Source organism: Schistocerca piceifrons, chromosome 2, assembly GCF_021461385.2.
Source record: "Schistocerca piceifrons isolate TAMUIC-IGC-003096 chromosome 2, iqSchPice1.1, whole genome shotgun sequence".
Classification (NCBI taxonomy): domain Eukaryota; kingdom Metazoa; phylum Arthropoda; class Insecta; order Orthoptera; family Acrididae; genus Schistocerca; species Schistocerca piceifrons.
In genome coordinates, this window is record NC_060139.1 from 748,284,758 (window position 1) to 748,306,201 (window position 21,444).

Consider the following 21,444-nt stretch of genomic DNA (forward strand, 5'->3'; position numbering starts at 1 on the left):
TTGCCGAGACGATAGTTAGCATAGCCTTCAGCTACGTCATTTGCTACGACCTAGCAAGGCGCCATTATCAGTTGCTATTTATCTTGTGATGCATGGACCGTCAGACCGATGTTCACCAATTATGGATTAAAGTTAAGTATTCCAACAGCTACGTACTTTATTTGCTAGACTCAAATCCTTTAACTGTTCCAGACCTCACGCCAGCCTGCGTGAGCTTAAACGCGTGTCTTTCGGCTTCACCTCCTAGTGGCTTGGCTGTCTTGCCAAGTCACAACAATATTAATCATTCTGAAAGAATGTCGTCTATATCGTCTGCTCAAGATGCCTTATGCGTTACAATGAAAATTGCTCACAAGCACACAGTTTACAACGAGCAGCAGAGAGCAATTGTGAATGCAGATTATGATCAGTGTGGATCTACAGTCTGATTTAAGTAGTTGGCACTGGACAATCAGCGAGAAGGTTGTAGAGTTCCCTCCCCAAGTATCCCAGTAGGAGCCTAGCATTATCATCTCGCGGTATGTTACCACTTGCGTTGTGTACAGCATTATGTCTGTCAGTTCCCAAGTAGGAAACATTTCCTGTCGCGAAAACTTTTCCCATCTTGAAGAAAAACATAAATTCGACCCCAAGTAAAATATCTTATGCATGGTTAGAGACACTATAGAGATCTACAAAAGTCACAGGATTGCGATATGCAGGCATACAGGTGGCGGTAGTATCACGTACGCAAGGTGTAAAAGGGCAATGCACTGATGGAGCAGTCATTTCTACTTAGGCGATGCAAGTGAAAAGATTTCCGACCTGATTATCGTCGCACGACTGGAATCAAGAGACTTCGAACGCGGAATGATAACGGGGGCTAGAGGCATGGTACATTCCATTTCGGAAATCGTTGAGGAATTCAGTATTCCGAGATCCACAATATCAAGAGTATACCGAGAATACCAAACTACAAGCATTACTTCTCCCCACCGACAACACTGTGGCCGACGGCTTTTACTTAACTACCGAGACCAGCGGCGTTTGCATAGAGTTGTCAGTGCTAACAGACAAGCAACACTGCGTGAAATAACCGCAGAAATCAATGTGGGACGTACGACGAACGTACGACCGCGTGATATGGCCTGAACCTCGCCTCCTGGGCTCGTGTAATATCGACTGAACCCTAGACGCCTGGAAAACCGTGGTCTGGTGAGATGCGTCAGATGTGATTTCAATTGGTAAGATCTGATGGTAGCGTTAGAGGTTGGAGCAGACCCCACAAAGCAAAGGACCCAGGTTGTCAACAAGGCACTGTGCAAGCTGGTGGTGTCTCCACAACGGCGTCGGCTTTATTTAAATAGAATAGACTGGGTTCTCTGGTCCAATTGAACCGATCATTGACTGTAAATGGTTATGTTCGACTACTTGGAGACCATTTGCAGCCATTCATAGACCTCATGTTCCCAAACAACGATGGCATTTTAATGGATGACAATGCGCCATGTCACCGGACCACAATTGTTCGCGACTGGTTTGAAGATTCTGGACAGTTCGAGCGAATGATTTGGCTACCCAGATCGCTGACATGAATCCCATTGAACATTTATGGAATAATCGAGAAGTCAGTACGCGCATAAAATCTTGCTCCGGCAACACTTCTGCAGTTAAGGACAGCCATAGAGGCAGCTTGGCTCAATATTTCTACAGAGGGCTTCCAACGAGTTGGTGAGTCCATGTCACATCGAGTTGCTGCATTACGACTGCCAAAAGGAGGTCCGACACGACATTAGGAGGTGTCCTATGAGTTTTGTCACCTCTGTGTATAACAGACGTCGATTTCATAACTTTTTCGCGTTTCTTGTAGAACGTTGAGAATATAAAGTCCAGACGTGTTAGCAGTTCAAACTGAGTAAGGTGCACGACGTGGTAAGTTTGAAACTGTTTCCCTATTAGGAAATTTGACCAGTTGCATAGAAAAAACCTTAACTTCCCCCTTAGTTAAAAGTAAGAACAGAGTTTTGACTTACTTACAAACGTTTTAGTGATCTGTGCGTCCGATTATAAAGTGACTCTTACAGCGGATTTCCATCTCATCCGAAATATGTGACTCACTCGAAGACTTTTAGATACCACAGCGCAGTACAATGTCCTGGACGGCATGAGTTCGTGAGAGATAAGGGTATCATCAGGAATGGCCAAGGGATACGAACATTCTTGTTTTCTGTATCAGCAAACGATTTGTCAGATAGGGTAAGCTAATATTGGCGAATATTTGTAGATGACGCTTTAGTTAAGAGACTATGAGAGTCATTGGGTGGTTATAAGACGAGACGGAATGAGTTGGGTAGGATATCTATTTAATGTGGTGAGTGGTAGGTTGTTCTGAATGTGGAAAAATGTGATAATAATAATAATAATTTGTGGTAAGGATTGTGGGACCAAACTGTTGAGGTCATCGGTCCCTAGGCTTAGGCACTTTTTGATCTAGCTTTAACTTACGCTAAGGACAACACACATACACCCATGCCCGAGGGAGGACTCGAACCTCCGACGGGGGGAGCCACGCGAATCGTAACAAGACGCCTGAGACCGCACGCCTACTCTGCGCGGCAAAAATGTGAGTTAATACAAAATGGTTCAAATGGCTCTGAACACTATGGGACTTAACAAAAAAAAATGGCTCTGAGGACTATGGGACTCAACTGCTGTGGTCATAAGTCCCCTAGAACTTAGAACTACTTAATCCTAACTAACCTAAGGACATCACACACATCTATGCCCGAGGCAGGATTCGAGCCTGCGACCGTAGCGGTCGCGCGGTTACAGGCTGAAGCGCCTAGAACCGCTCGGCCACACCGGTCGGCTGAGTTAATACAGATGAGTAGGACAAACATTCATGGAATGTCGAGTAAATAGAAATAGAACATTCGCCTAAGGTCGGTTGTAGCAGTGAAGGCGAAAGGCCGACTTCGGCTTATTTGGAGAATTCTAGGAAGATGTAGCTCATCATCAGGAGACCGCGCACAGAACATTTATACGACCCATTCCTGAGTAATGCTTGAGAGTGTTTGGAATCCCGACTAGGTCCGAATAAAGGAAGATATCGAAGCAATTCACACGCGTTTCGCCAGATTTGTTACCGGTAGATCCGATCGACAAGTGAGTAAACGGGAATCCCTGGAAGATAGAAAATTTTCTTTTCGCGAAACACTACGGAGAAAGTTTAGAGAACCTGCGTTTGGGACAGACTGCAAGATTTTACTGCCACCAACATACATGGCTCGCAAGCACTGCGAATAGAAAATAAGAGGTCCCGAGTTCGAATCCCGATCCGGCACACAGTTATAATCTGCACGAAATTTTAAAATAAGAGGTGAACAGCGTCCAGATCGCGAAATGCTAGTTTCGATTCCCGGCCTGCTCCACGATTTTCTTCACTCGGGACAGAGTACGTGTGTATTGTCCTAATAATTTCATCTTATCTTCATCACGAAGACGAGCAAGTAGACGAATGTCTATCAAACAGGAAGACTTGCATCTGGCGGGCGAACAACCCGAGAGGGGGTCCACTGGTCAATAATACAATAACGCCACTAGATCATTTCGATTTTATTTTTTAAGGTGTAGTGCGGAGCGCTGTGACAGCTGCACGCAGGCATTACTGCTCGCGATAACTTCGGATCTTTAACATCTCATGCTAACTACCTTGAATCAGATTATCTGTACGTTGTTCAGCTAACGTCCATACTGTCACATGTCGCTGGAGTTGCGCTGAATCACCGGGTGTTTGCCCGCGATTGCGGTCACGGAGATCAATACGTCGGACGGCAAACGCAGAAGCGGTAATGGTGCAGGCGAATACGGACGGCGATTGAGACTGTCAATCGCCATATCTGGCAGGTGCGGTCCGCCCTGCACCGCGATGCCACGCTGGCGCCGGCGCGTGTGGGGGCGGACTCGGCTGGGTTGTTAACGGAGGCGGCGGGCAGCGGGGGCGCGAAATGGAGTGTGCGCTGCGGGGGCAGGCCGGGGGCATAAATCGCGATGCCGGGATGCGGCGCTATCTGCCCCCAGGAGCGCTGGACGCGAGCCAGGGACACAGTCACCTCTCCCGATGCTCTGTCTGCAGCCCACTGGCCGCCATTCTGCGGCCACTGCTGTAGGTGGACAAGGACCGGCGTCGCGCTGTCATTCTGCTTCTACATAAACCGACAAAGAAACTGAAGCACCTGCAAGTGGAGTGGGAAAAGAAATGAACTTTCACTGGTTGAGAGGACGTGAGATGTCAAATTTACAAAGAACTTTGTAGTGTGAGCCCACTTAACAGTGTGTCGTTGCAACCGTCTGGCCGAAGTGCACGCACTGATACAGTTGGGAAGGGTGAGTTAAGACTTTGTACACTCTCCTGAGGCAAGCTGGTCCAGAATTGTTGTAACTGGTTATTAACATTCTCGATCCTGGCACTGGGACAGAGTTCTACATCTACATTTATACTCCGCAAGCCACCCAAAGGTGTGTGGCGGAGGGTACTTTACGTGCCACTGTCATTACCTCCCTTTCCTGTTCCAGTCGCGTATGGTTTGCGGGAAGAACGACTGCCGGAAAGCCTCCGTGCGCGCTCGAATGTCTCTAATTTTACATTCGTGATCTCCTCGGGAGGTATAAGTAGGGGGAAGCAATATATTCGATTCCTCATCCAGAAACGCACCCTCTCGAAACCTGGACAGCAAGCTACAACGCGATGCAGAGCGCCTCTCTTGCAGAGTCTGCCACTTGAGTTTGCTAAACATCTCCGTAACGCTATCACGCTTACCAAATAACCCTGTGACGAAACGCGCCGCTCTTCTTTGGATCTTCTCCATCTCCTCTGTCAACCTGACCTGGTACGGATCCCACATTGATGAGTATAGGTCGAACGAGTGTTTTGTAAGCCACCTCCTTTCTTGATGGACTACATTTTCTAAGGATTCTCCCAATAAATCTCAACCTGGCACCCGCCTTACCAACAATTAATTTTATATGATCATTCCACTTCAATTCGTTCCGTACGCATGCTCCCAGATATTATACAGAATTAACTGCTACCAGTGTTTGTTCCGCTGTCATATAATCATACAGTAAAGGATCCTTATTTCTATGTATTCACAATACATTACATTTGTCTATATAAGGGTCATTTGCCAATCCCTGCACCAATTGCCTATCCGCTGCAGATCTTCCTGCATTTCGCTGCAATTTTCTAATGCTGCAACTTCTTTGTATACTAGAGCATCATCCGCGAAAAGCCGCATGGAACTTCCGACACTATGTACTAGGTTGACGTCCGAGATGCTCCCACACATGTTCTACTGGGGCACGCCCGGAGGTCTTTCTGGCCATGAGAACGATTCAATATCAAGCAGGTAGTTCATAGAGACAGGTGCCACATTTGGACTAGCGTTGTCCTGTTGTAAAATGGCAGCATGATACTGTTGCACGAGAGGTGACACATGAGGATACAGATATCTGTGACATGACATTGTGCCATCTGAGTTCCCTCAGTCATTACCAGCCATGACCTTCCAAGTCATACTCGATGGCTCCTCACATCATAACTCCAGAGAAGAGTTTGCGCAGGATATCGAGACCGATGGCCAGTGAACAATTTTCATCGGAAGCGCTGGGCTAGTTCATTCGTTCGGTGGAAAGAGGAGGCGACATTGTTTCCTCGCTTTCGGCCGGTTGGCGACGCACTGCGATGATAGAACCGAGGCGCACGGCCTGAAATATTTCTCAAACGATTTTACAGACACAATTCGGTGGAAAAAATTCATTTTCGTGTTAGGTATAGCTTTGTATGTCAGCCTCATGATGACTTGCCCATCATTTCGTTAATGGTCAGTGTTAATTGTGAGCCGGCCAGAGTGGCCGAGCGGTTCTAAGCGCTACAGTCTGGAACCGCGCGACCGCTACGGTCGCAGGTTCGAATCCTGACTCGGGCATGGATGTGTGTGATGTCCTTAGGTTAGTCAGGTTTAATTAGTTCTAAGTTCTAGGGGACTGATGACCTCAGAAGTTAAGTCCGATAGTGCTCAGAGCCATTTGAACCATTTTTGTTAATTGTGATATTTGAACTTATGTAAGACACTGAGTGAATTTCGAAAAAGTTTGCAAAGAAAAATAAGCTTTTCTATGATTTTGCGTTTGGTGAATTTTACAGAATATGTTGTTGCACATGAAATTTAGCTAACATGTTGGATTTTTCTGAAGACTTTCTTTGAGTCGTGCCAGCGATGAATCCACAATGAAATACCCACAACATTCCTTGCATTTAATACATAGAGGAGAGTATTGTGCCATATGGTCACTAAGCAAAACTTCATTATCTACTGTGTTATTCCACTAACTACAAGCCTTTCCGATGAAAGAATGTATTTCTAAAATGACATTGATAGCTGGCGTTCGATATAGTTCGTTGCGTTTGGTCGGGGCGGACTTAACAAGACATCCGTTCGAATTGATCGTTGGTTCCTTGACTCAGTTTTTTTATTACAGAGAGCACGCAGCTCTCTGACCGTACATGCTGAGCTACCCGGCTAGTAACTGAGATACCAGAGCACGACTCACGCCCCGTCCTCACAGCTTTACTTCTGCCAGTACCTCGTCTCCTACCTTCCAAACTTTACAGAAGCTCTCCTGCGAACCTTGCAGAACTAGCACTCCTGAAAGAAAGGATACAGCGGAGACATGGCTTAGCCACAGCCTGGGGGATGTTTCCAGAATGAGATTTTTCACTCTGCAGCGGAGTGTGCGCTGATATGAAACTTCCGGGCAGATTAAAACTGTGTGAAGACATTTCTATCGAGGACCTCTTTTTTTCGCAAGCTACTGCCCTTACTTTCCCTCAGTTCCCCATTTAATAAACTTTACAAACCATAGTTTCAGAATACTCTCGCAATTGCATCTGCACAACATGTTGGTGACGTGACACAGTGTAAACTCCGCTGTGTTTTGGCAAGAGAAGCAGATTTTAACATGGCAACGAGAGAAATGTATCTTTTACTGAAAATTCACAACTCATGACGCTTCTCTAAAAATTACAAATGGTTACAAACCCAAATAAATTGCTGCTCTTGTTGCATTTGCAGTGTAATTCTTTTTATATACTAACCAAAGAAGACGTGACAGAAAATCTTTTTGAATGGTCACCACGCAAGTGAGGGCGTGGAGGTGTTCCACCTCACATTTACAAAAATTTGAGTGTAGACTTCAGTTTAGAAAGGCACTTGGCCTGCAGTACTCGGCGTTTCCCCTACAGCGCCTGCCTGCAACCCCCACCACTACAGCTCCCTCTTTGCCGATTGCGCATCAACCGGCCTCGCACTTTTAACAAGTCTCTCCCCACCCACGTCGCCGCCATATTTAGCATAAAATGGTCATCTGCGGTAATGCTGAACCGCGAGTCGTTGCTGAAAACAACGCGACGCTATTTATGAGCAGTCCATACATGCTGGTTATAGCATCTCTCCAAACGCATCCGTGCGGTCGTGTTGATGGCAGTCTACGCATGCATGCAATGGTAATCCCTCGTGTGGCTGCTACTAGTCTCCCACCAATGGTGCCGGATGCCAAAGGGTGTTGGAAGGAGCCGGTTTCTTGTTTCTGGGTGGCAGATGCGAAGTGGTTACGGTGTGCTTGGTGCACAATACGGTGATCATCCCTTGCGGTGGTTAGACGTGATCCACTGGAACCTTGACGAAGAGTAATTTTGCTCTCTCGTTCCCGTGCACTTCAAGATCAGGTTGCTGTCTCATCTCGATACCCCACAAATCCACATTTTCCACGAACTGACCAGTTGGCCAAATAGAGAGCCACAATGGAACGCCTTGAAGCAAGCCAAGCGCTGTATCGTGTGTGAGATACAAGAGGCGAGCGAATGTGCAGGGACTTACCCCAGTTCACTGCTAAGAGCGCCACGTCACCTTAACGCATCTGCGCGTAGCGCGCAAGTATTGCACCACAACTAAGTATGAAATTAAAAACCAAAATTTATGTTTAAAAACTTTGTTAAAATATAGTTTAGTGTAATAATGTTTCAAATACCAAGTCTTTACGTTCTAGGCTTAACAGTTTACGTAGAAATGCCGTTTTAAGAGAAAAATAAGTGGCGCTAAATAATGAAGCTAGAAAGCCAGAGTTTGGTCAGAAGGTGCAGTTAGAGCTCAAAAATAAGTGGTGCAGGTTTCCAAAACCATATAACAAAAATTAACACCGGAATCCTTGTTTTTGGGAAAAAACAGAGGCTCTTGCATACATTGCGACAGTAGCACTCCTGGAAGAATTTCCTTTCTTCCGGGAGTCTTAGTCTTGCATGGTATACAGGAGAACATCCGTAAAATTTGAAGGCAGTGGATGTGGTAACGGCGCAAGTGAAGCTCTGAGGGCGGGCCGTGAGACTAGCTTAAATAGCTCAGTCTCAGATTCGAGTCTCAGTAAGTCACACAGTCATAATGAATTGAAGATATAAAGTCTGTAAATGAGTCCGCAATCATGTCATAGCACTTTATCTGAAAGATCCGTCTTGATCAAGCAAGTTGAACAATTCATAATACCGATTTCGGTCATTGCCATCTTCAGATCTGTTACAAATAGAAAAACAGTTGTGTGACAAACTAAGCTGAAGCGCAATCTGATAAAGGCCTGGAAATGCATAAAGACAAATAAATAAATATTAATATGATTAACAGCTATGCAGACCAGCCATACATAACACAGAAGTATTGTAACACAGTTATCAGCGTCGATATGTATATGCCTACGTACATAGTGAGTGCAGTTGATGGCCTGGGTGCGTCCTGTATTTATACAAATAACTGAGGGCAGCAGAGGGCACTAATGCTAAGGTACACGTTAACAAGTACTGTAAATACAATACTTAAAATGCGGTATACATAGTCAGTAATTAAAAATATTTCATGTAACAAAATCACTGTCTGACAATAAAGCTTAAACTGACAAACAATCCGTGGAAATAAAATCCATTTTTAAAATACCACATCAAACTTCTAAACGGTAACAGTAGGAAGCTTCTAGCTTGACAAAATAAATAACACATAATTGTGTACCAGTCTGAACACAAAGTATAAAAGTAATATGACAACTGTTGATCGAAACCTTTCAGCATGACTAAGCAATTAAACATTGCCGTTAGTCCAGAATAACTAACAGAACAATGGCTATTAATTTATTAAAATTTCAATAGTCAGTAACACAGCTGAAGAGGAAACCACTCAGGTTAAACTCATTCTGTTTATTCAGCAGTAACCCCGGATGCTGTTTTCTATGAATGTAAATTTCGATTATCTCCTGTAGTTTCGATAGTTGTCCTTTTGGTGCCTTGTGCAACACTTCCTGCGATTGTCCAAATGTGTACCGAATGCACTCTTATTTTGACTGTATGTATGTTATTTAAAATGAATCTTAAAATTTCTTCCCGTTCTGACCAATACAAAACTTTTCTCAGTCTTGGCAGTTAATCTTGTAGACCTCGAATTCTTAAAATTTTATTGCTAAAAAACATTCTAAAGCCAGGATCGCATAAGTACTTTTTATTTAAAACAACCATTTTAGAGAGACTTTGCTGTTATCTTCATGTCTTAAAAAACCTTTTTCTTATGAAACGTATTCATTTTAAGTTGGACCTCACGCCGAGTTGGCATGTGGACAAAAAGCACCACATTATAAAAGGTTTGTCACAATTAAAATATTTCAGACATAGAGCACCTTGTGCAAATGGCCATCACTATACATATACCGCTCACAGATGACTGTTGCGTCGCAAAAACAACTCGGTACACAGTAACACATCTGTACTGTGTACTTACTACTTATCGTACCTTATACGCTTCCCGCCTGAGCGTAGACTACAAGCCTGTCTAATGGAAAGGCGCACAGAAACGGCAAGATGGCAAACTGACGACTGCGAGATACTTCTTTCTTGTTATTTTACTTTTTATTTCCCTCCTTTGCCGACTCCTCAGTCTCACACTCTCTAGTCATTCAGTCTTTCTATTCAAGTAAATTAACTTTCTCCCATCGAAGGGAATGCGATTAAACTTTTACTATGCAATCTGAGGTGGCTTTGTCTCACCTGCCTGGAGAGCACCTGACAAAGAATGTCAAACGCAGGCAGCCCGCTACCAATCCTTGGAGAATACGAGAACCAGCTCCCCGCCGAACAATGGTTCAACAATGCTTCAACAGGGTTAAATGACGCGAAATGAAGAAACAGAGGCCCGCCAATCCTTACAAACCTTTCACTCTGGAGTTAATTTAGGAGATTAACCGTTTGCGAGGATTTCACAATCCTAGGCAACGTAGATAAACGACAATAACTCTCCTTACAATGCATCTACTGATCCTTGTCACAGAATGGGCCACAAAGATGCATGAAAGTATCTATGGAAGATCTGAAAAAGCTGCATGCTCTGCATGCACGTCACACGCCTTGTAATGCTACCGGCTGCTATTAAATCAGTAATGTGCTGATAATGTTACTCCTACGAAAGGATACTTCTTTTGTGACCACTACGGTGTGTAATGGTAAGGTATCGAACTAATTTTACTTTTCTAAAGATTTCTATGGAAAGGAAGCAGTAGCAAAACAAACGGAAATTGAATGAAGGTTCTTTTAGTAATGAAGTAAACCGTAATTACATAAAATGAAAAGGTCTCCAGCCCAATTAGGCAAAGTTGCATCCAGTACTAATACGGATCATAAAGAAAGTTAACTATTGGGATTGACTTTACTTGATACTGAATTTCTGTTTTGTTCAAAAAATGGTTCAAATGGCTCTGAGCACTATGGGACTCAACTGCTGAGGTCATTAGTCCCCTAGAACTTAGAACTAGTTAAACCTAACTAACCTAAGGACATCACAAACATCCATGCCCGAGGCAGGATTCGAACCTGCGACCGTAGCGGTTTTGCGGTTCCAGACTGCAGCGCCTTTAACCGCACGGCCACTTCGGCCGGCTTCTGTTTTGTTGATAAAGTACAAGACAGTAGCAGAGTTTAGCAAGTAATGTACCAGAGATTTGATTAAACTACACAGTATGACTGTTAATGTGTTTAGGTAACAACTGGCTCTCAATAAAACTTGCTATCTGTACTTTACAGTAGGATGATAATGATAATTATAGGTAAATGGTTACTAATCTTGGAGCTCTACTGACTTGGGCAAAAGTTTCTTTTGTTAGTTTAAGTATAGGAAGTTACTACTGTTAAAATAGTTGTGAAGTAACTGTATCTTTGGTATCGATTATTACTTGCATTTTCAAGAAATATTCACTTCCTTACGTTATTTAACTAAAGTGGAACATGTGATAGCTGGATCTAGCATAGTTTGAGTATTTGTAGCCATCTGCTTATTCTTGATAGCTGCTACTCTAATATGACATTTAAACTTGGCTCAACAACCACCATTGGGACCCAGAAACTAATTTATCGGTAGATTCAGATCATCGGTGAACAATTTATCACAACAGAAAAATACTGTTAACTACACTACACATCAAACTGTACACTATTATTTCAATGAAAAGAATCTTTTCATGTTTAAACTGTCCAGTGAGAACTACGTGGAGTATTTCAAAACTTATGCTCACTTAATAATTACGTACTTTACACCTCCACAAAGTCGTTTAAGTTTTGTTAAGGGAAATATTGCTTTCAATGCAGTAAAACAGGATACTCGGATTCATGGTAGCACTTGGAATCGACCCTGTGTATGTAAATGACTGAGGATCAAATGCAGTGGCTCAACACAAAATAATTATTATTGAAAACGAAACCATGTAACTGATCCATGCTATTATACGGTATTCAGCTGCTAATGTGAGATGAAGACGGCGGCAGCGTCGATCTCCGTGTTATTCAAAAAAGGGCAGCAAAAGTATCCATGGCTCTTCCTGTGTGACAAGCTCTGAGAAATCTCTTCTTAGCGTCGGATTTTCATTGTAAATAGTTAACCAAAGTATGCTAACAATAATAAGCCGCATTACTTCCGCATCCGAGGCTATATTATATAATCTTGCAGTTCTTCTCCCCTCTTATCAGTAAACAAGATGCGCAACCATTGCCTGCTAGCCACCGACTGACTCACACCACAGAAGAGCCTTGCAGTTCGATCGCCAGATCGAGTTTTTCTATTCCCTAGCCAGTTCCGTTGCGGAGGAACTTCCCTCCAAGTTATACATGATTACAAACCTACTTTCCCTGTGCATGAACCAGTATCACAATTAAATTTTTACCTTTCACAACACATACTTCTGAACTTATATTCATATATTAATTACAATTACATACATTAGCATAAATAAAGAATAAAACATTTACACCGATGTTACATGGCTCTGAGCACTATGGGACTTAACAAAATGGTTCAAATGGCTCTGAGCACTATGGGACTTAACAGCTGTGGTCATCAGTCCCCTAGAACTTAGAACTACTTAAACATAACTAAGCTAAGGACATCACACAAATCAATGCCCGAGGCAGGATTCGAACCTGCGACCGTAGCTGTCGCACGGTTCCGGACTGAAGCGCCTAGAACCGCTCGGCCACCGCGGCCGCCTGATGTTACATCAAACAGCATGGTTATACAGAAGTCACATTAAGCAAAAAGGGAAAAATAATTTAGATGAAACCCCTATAGTTAATATCGATAGCTGTGTTACAGCCTCTGTAGCTGAGTTCGTTTACGTACTAATGTGCGGTAGCGCTCGACACGCAAGTAACGGATTCGAAACCTGATAGTGAACATGGCCGGATTTACACAGATCAAAAGCACCCATACCCCCTACGTAATGCGGAATTGGCCACTAGATATCACCAGAAGTGGACCCGTCGGTATAAACGGAGGCGGGGTACATTGTATTCTCAGTAAAGAAGAAGTAACAGCACCACGACTCAGTCAGTAGAGCTTACTGACTTAGAACTTGGATTAGTCATTCTACATCTACATCTGCATGATTACTCTGCAATTCACAATTAACTACCAGGCAGAGGGATCATCGAATCACCTTCACGCAAAACTGCCTTGAAAATGGCAGAGTGTACTCCTATCGAAATATCGGCGATTGTCGACGCCTGCATTCCCGTAAGTTATTTGAACAAAGAATACAACGGGAGAAACTAAGGTCTCGCATTATTTGTCTACCGTTCTGCTCAACAGTTCGTGGGAAAACCGAACGCTTAAATCACTCTGTGCAAGCTTTTATTTCCCTTATTTTATTATGATGATTATTTCTCCATGTATGTGGGCGCCAACAAAATATTTTCACAATCTGACGAGAAAGTTGGTGATTGTAATTTCATGAGAAGATCCTGTCGCGACGGAAAACGCCTTTGTTCTAATGACTGCCACCTTAGTTCGCGTATCATATCCGTGACACTCCCCCCCCCCCCCACCCTATTTCGCGACAGTAAAAAACGAGCTGCCCTTCTTTGGACATTCTCGATGTCCACCGTTAATTCTGTCTGATGCGGGTTCCACACCGCACAGCAGTACTCCAGAAGCGGGCGGGCAAGCGTAGTGTAAGCAGTCTCTTTAGTAGACCTGTTGCATTTTCTCAAAAATGGCTCTAAGCACTATGGGACTTAACATCTGAGGTCATCGATTTAACATCTGAGGTCATCAGTCCCCTAGAACTTAGAACCACTTAAACCTAACTAACCTAAGGACATCACACACATCCATGCCCGAGGCAGGATTCGAACCTGCGACCGTAGCAGCAGCGCGAATCCAGACTGAAGCGCCTAGCACCGCTCGGCCACAGCGGCCGGCCTTGTATTTTCTAAGTGTCCTGCTAATAAATCGCAGTCTTTGGTTTGCTTTACCCACAACTTTATCTGTGTGTTCTTTACAATTAAAGTTATTCGTAATTGCAACCCCTAAGTATTTAGTGCTGTTTACAGCATTTAGATTCGTGTGGTCTATCGTGTAAGCGAAATTTAGTGGATGTCGCCTGAGTATCACATCCTGCAGAGACACTTCCACACTTCTACAGCTGCCAATATCGACTATTGGTGTTGCGATTGCGAAGTCGAAACACGAAGGAACGAACCCAGCTAAACCAAGACCCGGACAGGGACCGTCGAGCACTGCGGAGAGCGGCTGAAAAGAACTGCATGAAATAAGCGGAAGGAATCACTCCCGAGTTGCGAAGTGTTACTACGAGACTAGTTAGCACCGCGACTGTACGTAGAAAGTTAAAGAGAATGGGCTAAAATGTCGTGCAGGTTTTCATATGCAATTTTTGGTGTAATTTTAGATAAGATTATTGGGAAGCAGTGATCTGTCAGTTAAGCAAAACTAGAAGAATTAGTCTCGATCGCACAGCCGTTTATTAAAAATATGACCAGTTTCGGCCTCTAGCAGTAGGCCGCATTCAGGTAATTCACTATCCGGCTGACGATGATGACGCTTGGAACATCTCTGCTGACGCCAGTCGAAAAACATATGACGTCATATCTCCTGAACTACGTGTGGTACCATGATATACTTTTGTAGGTGCATTCAGTACTATATCTGGAAGTCTGCGAAATTTATTGCGAATACGTTAGTAGCATAGAAATAATACATTTAAACGTCATGAATGAAGGGGCATTTTCTCATGCACCTCATTGTTTATGACGTCATATCTCGTGAACTATGTTAGGTAAGTGGTGTGTGTGTACCAAGTTTGGTTCAAATCGCTCCAGAGCAGACGTAAAAAACGCACACACGCGCACACACACACACACACACACACACACACACACACACACACACACACACACACACCTTCATTTTTATAACATGGTTCAAATGGCTCTGAGCACTATGGGACTAAACTTCTGAGGTTATCAGTCCCCTAGAAATTAGAACTACTTAAACCTGACTAACATAAGGACATCACACACATCCATGCCCGAGGCAGGATTCGAACCTGCGACCGTAGCGTTTTATAATATTTATGGACCTCAGACCTCACTGTCTAGGGGTAGCAACTTCGAGTAGTAATCAGAACATCCTCGGTCCTGGGTTCGAACATCTCTATTGCTTAAATTTCGAATGAAACTCATCAATAATTTCGGGCAAAAACTTCCGGCATAAGAAGTCACTCTCATTCAGCCAACGGTTTGGTCAAAGAGAGCAGCAGAGTGAACGGAGGTTCAGGACACTTCCTTGCCCTTGGGGTGGAAAACTCTGCCCCTAAAGGCGGAAGAAACAGCAATGATCAACGATATGCGGATGCAGAAGGCGATGGAAACCACTGCATTAATGACACATTATTTATATCCACGGTACATGTGCCCTGTAATTGAAAAAGTGTCATGATGGTCTTTAAATTGGCAAAAGATTCCGGTCCAGTCCCCTATTCGATCTCCAGGAGGCGACTCTCAAGTTGGAGCTGACTGTGAGCAAAACATTAAATAATCGACTAAAGGATAACATTCTTCGAGTCGGGACATAAAATGTCATATGTTTGAACATGGTAGGGAAGCTAAAAGCTCTGAAAAAGGAAATAATAAGGCTCAGTCTAGATACACTGGGGGGTCGGTGAAGTTAAATGGAAGGAAGACAAGGATTTTTTGTCAGATGAGTACAGGGTAATATCAACAGCAGCAGGAAATGGTGTAATGGGAGTAGGATTCATTATGATCAGGAAGGTAGTACAGAGAGTAAGTTACTCTGAACAGTTCAGTGATAGGGCTGTTTCCATCGCGATCGATGGCAAACCAACACCGATAACGATAGTTAATGTATACATACCTACGTCGCAAGCCGAAGATGAAAAGGTAGAGAAAGTATATAAGGATAGTGAACGGGTAATTCAGCACGATGAGAGATGAAACGTAATAGTCATGGAGAACTGGAATGCGATTGTGAGGGTAGTAGCAGAAGAAAGGGTTACGGGAGAAAATGGGCTTGGCACTATGGATGAGAGAGGATAAAGACTAACTAAGTTCTGCAATAAATTTCAGCTATTAATAGTGAATAATCTTTTCAAAAATCACAAGAAGAGGATGTACACTCGGGAAAGGCCGGGAGATACGGGAAATTTCAGTTAGGTTACATGAAGGTCAGGCAGAGATTCCGAAATACTGAAGGCGTAACCCTGGAGCAGATATAGAATCAGATCACAATTTAGTAGTGATGAAAAGTAGACTGACGTTCAAGAAACTAGTCAGGAAGAATCAATTCGCGAAGAAGTAGGATACAGAGGTACTAACTAATGAGGAGATACGCTCGAAGTTCTCTGAGGCTATAGATATTGCGATAAGGAGTAGCTCAATAGACAGTTCAGTTGAAGAGGAATGGATATCTCGAATAAGGGCAATCACAGAAGCTGGAAAGAAAAAAATCGGTACAAAGAAGGTAACTGCGAAGAAATCGCGAGTGACACAAGAAATAATTCGGTTGATAGACGAAAGAAGGAAGAACAAAAGTGTTCAGGGAAACTCGGGAATAGAGAGATACAAGTCACTTAGGAACGAAATAAATAGGAAATGCAGGGAAACCAAGGCGAACTGGCTGCATGAAAAATATGAGAAACTCGAAAAAGACCTGACTGCCGGAAGGACTGACTTTGAATACAGAAAAGTCAAAGAACCCTTCTTTGAAATTAAAAGCAAGCGTGGTAACATTAAAGAGTGCACTGAGAATTCCACAGTTAAAGGAGGGAACGGATTGATGGAAAGAGAGCATTGAAGGCTTCTATGAGGGGAGAGACTTATTTAATGACGTAATAGGAGAGGAAACAGGGGCCTGTATAGAAGAGATAGCGGATCCGGTATTAGAACCAGAATTTAAAAGAGCTTTGGAGGATTTAAGATCGAATAAGACAGAAGGGATAGATAACATTCAAATCACAATTTCAAAAATCATTGGTTGAAGTGACAATGAACGCTTGTTCACGTTGGTGTGTAGAATGTCTGCGACTGACGATACACCATCTGATTTTCGGAAAACATTGTAAATACATTTCCGAAGACTGCAAGAGCCGACAAGTGAAAGAATTATTGCAGAGTCAGCTTAACAGCTAACAGTTGCTGACTAGAATAACATACAAAAGAATGGAAAAGAGAACTGAACCCGTGTTAGAAGACGATTACTTTGGCTTTGGGAACTGTAAATGCAATTCTGACGTTGCGGTTGATAATAGAAGCAAGACTAAAGAAAATCAAGACACGTTCATAAGATTTGTCGAGCTCGAAAAAGCGTTCGGCAGTGTCAAATGGTGCAAAATGTTCGAAATTCTGAGAAAAACAGGGGTAAGGTGTGGAAAAGACGGGTAATATTGTACAAGTGTAAGATAGAACACTAAGAGTGATAGACCAAGAACCAAGGGCTCGAATTAAAAAGGATGTAAGACAAGGATGTAGCCTGCTGGCGCTACTGTTCAGTCTGAAGATCGAAGGAGCAATGACGGAAATAAAGGAAAGGTTCAAGAGGGGAATTAAAATTCAACTTAAAACGGTATCAATGAAAAGATTCACAGACGGAAATAAAGGAAAGGTTCAAGAGGGGAATTAAAATTCAACTTAAAACGGTATCAATGAAAAGATTCACACATAACATTCCAATCCTCAGTGAAAGTGAACAAGAATTACAGTCTAATGAGCACTGAAATGGATTGAGATTAAATCGATGAAATAGAAAATTAATGAGAAACAACAGGAATGAGAATGTCAAGAAACTTAACATCAGGACTGGAGATCATGAAATAGATGAATTTAAGGAATTCTGTTACCTAGACAGCAAAATAAGCCATGATGGACTGAGAAAGGACATCAAAAGCAGGCTAGTACTGGCCAAGAGGGCATTCCCGGCCAAGAGAAGGTACTAGTATCAAACATAGGTGTTAATAAGAGGAAGAAATTTTGGAGAATGTACGTTTGGAGCGTAGCATTGTGTGGCAGTGAGACATGGACTATGGGAAAAGCGGAACAGAAGAGAGTACAAGTATTTGATGTGTGGTACTACAGTGGAATGTTGAAAATTATGTGGTCTGATATATGGACAACACTGACAAGAAGAAGGGACAGGATGGTAGGATATCTTTAAGACTGAATAACTTCCATAGTTCTAGAGGTAGCTAAAGAGTGTGAAAATTGTAGAGGAAAACAGATACTGGAATACATTCAGCAAGTAATTGAAGACGTAGCTTGCAAATGACAATCTGAGATGAAGATGATGGCACAGGAGAGAAATTCGTGTGGGGCCGCATCTAACCAGTCAGAGGATTCATGACTGAGAAAAAAAGGATTAAATTGTGTACTGATAAAGTCATAAAAGGTGCGATTTTTTAAAAATATCACTTTTCAGCAATCTGTATTCTCTGAAGATAGGTTTATAGACGAAAGCTTGACGAGCAAACGAAACGCGAAACAATTTTTCACTTTGACAAATAAGCTAGATTAGGGCCTTTGGTTGCCAGTAAACGAACTAACAAATCTGTCCACACTAAATGCACTGCTGGTATCTACAGGGCAATCATAGTACTAACATTCCTATGAGCAGGTGTTCTCTCTCGCAATAGACCGAAACTCTTTTCCCTTTTGGGCTTAAGATAACCCTCAGGTTTCAAGTAACCCGAGTTTTCGGTACCTAATTGTTCAACAGAATGGCCGCTTTCTGTTTTAAACACAACTGAAAATTATGTTGTAGGTGTCGCCACCGGCGCCAACCTTGTGTGAATGCTCTGAAAAGCTAATCATTTGCATATCACAGCATCTTCTTCCTGTCGGTTAAATTTCGCGTCTGTAGCACGTCATCTTCGTGGTGTAACAATTTTAATGGCCAGTAGTGTAAGAGCCGACATGTAGGAAAGGGGTTAGTGTGGCCTTCAAACGAAAACTACCTTCTCTTATACTGGCACTATCTTTCATTAATGTTTTTATTCAGATTGTGCTTGCAGACTAAAAATGTTTTGTCGATCAGAGTTTACTTTTTCAGCTAAGTTGACAAGAGAGAAATAAAGAAAGAAATCAACGTCCTGCAAAGAACATGGATGAAACCAAACTGGTAGCAACACCCGTAAAACCAATTTGTGATCTTGAAGCTGTTTACATCCACTAAATTAGCACCATTGCAAGGCAACAGATATTTCAATAAAAAAAGTATTTCTCTACGAGAAAATATTTGTCCGATTCAGTAATAAGCTATTTATGTCGGTGCTGGAGGCAATACTAAAGACGAACTCATTCATTCTCGAAACATCATCCGTCTTCATAACATGATCCATCTTCTGCTTCTTGACGGGAGCTTCACGCTTCAGATATGGAGATATGTGAAGCTGACAGATGGATCATCTGATCAACTGATACGGCTCAAAACTAGTCTGTTAACGACAGAAAAATTGAAAGTCTGGTTGTGCTAAAAAACTCGCGAATAGACTGAGTAAGAAGTAACCTAGCGTTTTAATGCACAATTATTATCCGACTTTAAACTCTATCGCCACGCTGTGACATGTTTAATCGAAATCGTACATCTCAATGGCAGTGGACGAGCTGTTTACTAAAAACGTGTTCTTTACTATATTGTTGCTGAAAGTCGTAACTATACTGCAGTTTAACGGCAGCCTGTGATAAAATAACTTCAATTCCGTAACATAGTAGATACGATATTATTTTCAAATACACACGTCAGAATTTTCTAAATAAAAGTCCATCTGTTGCACAGTATTATCAACAAGAATCATTTCCAGTTCGCTTGTAAAGTTAACTTCTCTCTTTTTCAGGTTTTAGATTGTTGTACGTGGTCGAACGATGATGAACGTTGTTGAAGAATGGTGACCAATTTCAATCCAGTACTGAAACATCCTGGCAGATTAAAACTGTGTGCCGGACCGAGACTCGAACTCGGGACCTTTGCCTTTTGCGGGCAAGTGCTCTACCATCTGAGCTACCAAGTACGACTCACGCCCCGTCCTCACAGCTTTACTTCTGCCAGTACCTCGTCTCCTACCTTCCATACTTCTCCCAGTACCTCGTCTCCTACCTTCCAAACTTTACAGAAGCTCTCCTGCGAACCTTGCGGAACTAGCACTCCTGAAAGGAAGGATATTGCGGAGACATGGCTTAGTCACAGCCTGGGGGATGTTTCCAGAATGAGATTTTCACTCTGCAGCGGAGTGTGCGCTGATATGAAACTTCCTGGCAGATTAAAACTGCGTGCCGGACCGAGACTCGAGCTTCCGTGAAGTTTGGAAGGTAGGAAACGCGGTACTGGCAGAAGCAAAGCTGTGAGACCGGGCGTGAGTCGTGCTTCAGTAGCTCAGATGGTAGAGCACTTGCCCGCGAAAGGCAAAGGTCCCGAGTTCGAGTTTCGGTCCGGCACACAGTTTTAATCTGTCAGGAAGTTTCATATCGGCGTACACTCCGCTGCAGAGTGAAAATCTCATTCTCAGTCCAGTACTGTAATTATGAATACGCTACTGTTTATTTCTAAATGCAAAGGACTAAGCATAGCAAATGTCATTAAAGAATATCTTGACTGTGATGCAACCTGTACAATGCGAAAGCCTTTAAGAAAATGTCTACATAACCGCTTTGGACAAGCAGCACGCATTCCTCTTCATGAGCAACATGGATAAGCATTCATTTGTTATCCATATTAAACAGATAAGAAAACACGTCATTTCTTCTTTGTGAAACAAGGGATCAAATGAAAATACTCGAGAAAACGTCTCGAATCAAGTGTTCCAACGACCTTCGGTGGCCCTTTACCTCCATTTTTGTACATTTCTACTTTCTGAATCTATTATTATTGATGCGTAGGTTTTCAAATACTTTATTTCCACAAGTTGGTATTTTCACAACCCGCATCCGTAGTCGAGATCGCAGGCACGGTAACGGTAGCCCAATGTGGTCTGCAGTTATAGGGCTGATTACCTTCTGTAATAAAAAAGTAGAATGAAGGATTGAAAGATGAACTTAAACGGGCGTCGTGTGACGTCCACCCGGACCAAATGCCAAGCCACGGATGTGAAAGGTCGCTGACATTTGCCTGTGCGACGGCGCTCATTTCGGAGGAAAGGTGACGGCATAAAATTCCAGATCAACAGACTGTTTGCGCCAATGTCCATGATTAAATTCCAAACCTCTCCGCAGTGTCTAATGAAGTGAGATCAAATGATATTGTTGGTGGCAATCCGTCCGTCGGATGGGGAAGTTAACCTCGATGGCGCCCCTTGTTATTGTGCCGGCACTGAGATTCATTCCCTTCCTTCTCCCACATTAAAAAATACAACACAGTCGTAACACTACGCTATACACGCATCCATTGCACTCTCATACACGCTACAAACATACCGACAGTGCCACAAGACACTTATATTTTACATTTATTCACAGAAACACAGAGTGATTGCAGATTATCGATAGTGTAATAGTGTTACATACGCATCTACAGTGATCATGTGTTGTTGTGG

General features: G+C 42.9%; 1 protein-coding gene across 1 annotated transcript in view; it reads left to right on the plus strand.

Moving 5' to 3' along the window:
- Window positions 1–4,037: 4,037 nt before the first annotated feature.
- Window positions 4,038–21,444, plus strand: part of LOC124775818 (retinal guanylyl cyclase 2-like) — a 295,210-nt gene continuing 277,803 nt past the window's right edge. The window contains exon 1 of the mRNA XM_047250651.1: window positions 4,038–4,144. Coding sequence (XP_047106607.1) covers window positions 4,038–4,144 — 107 coding nt within the window. The remainder of the gene's footprint in view (window positions 4,145–21,444) is intronic.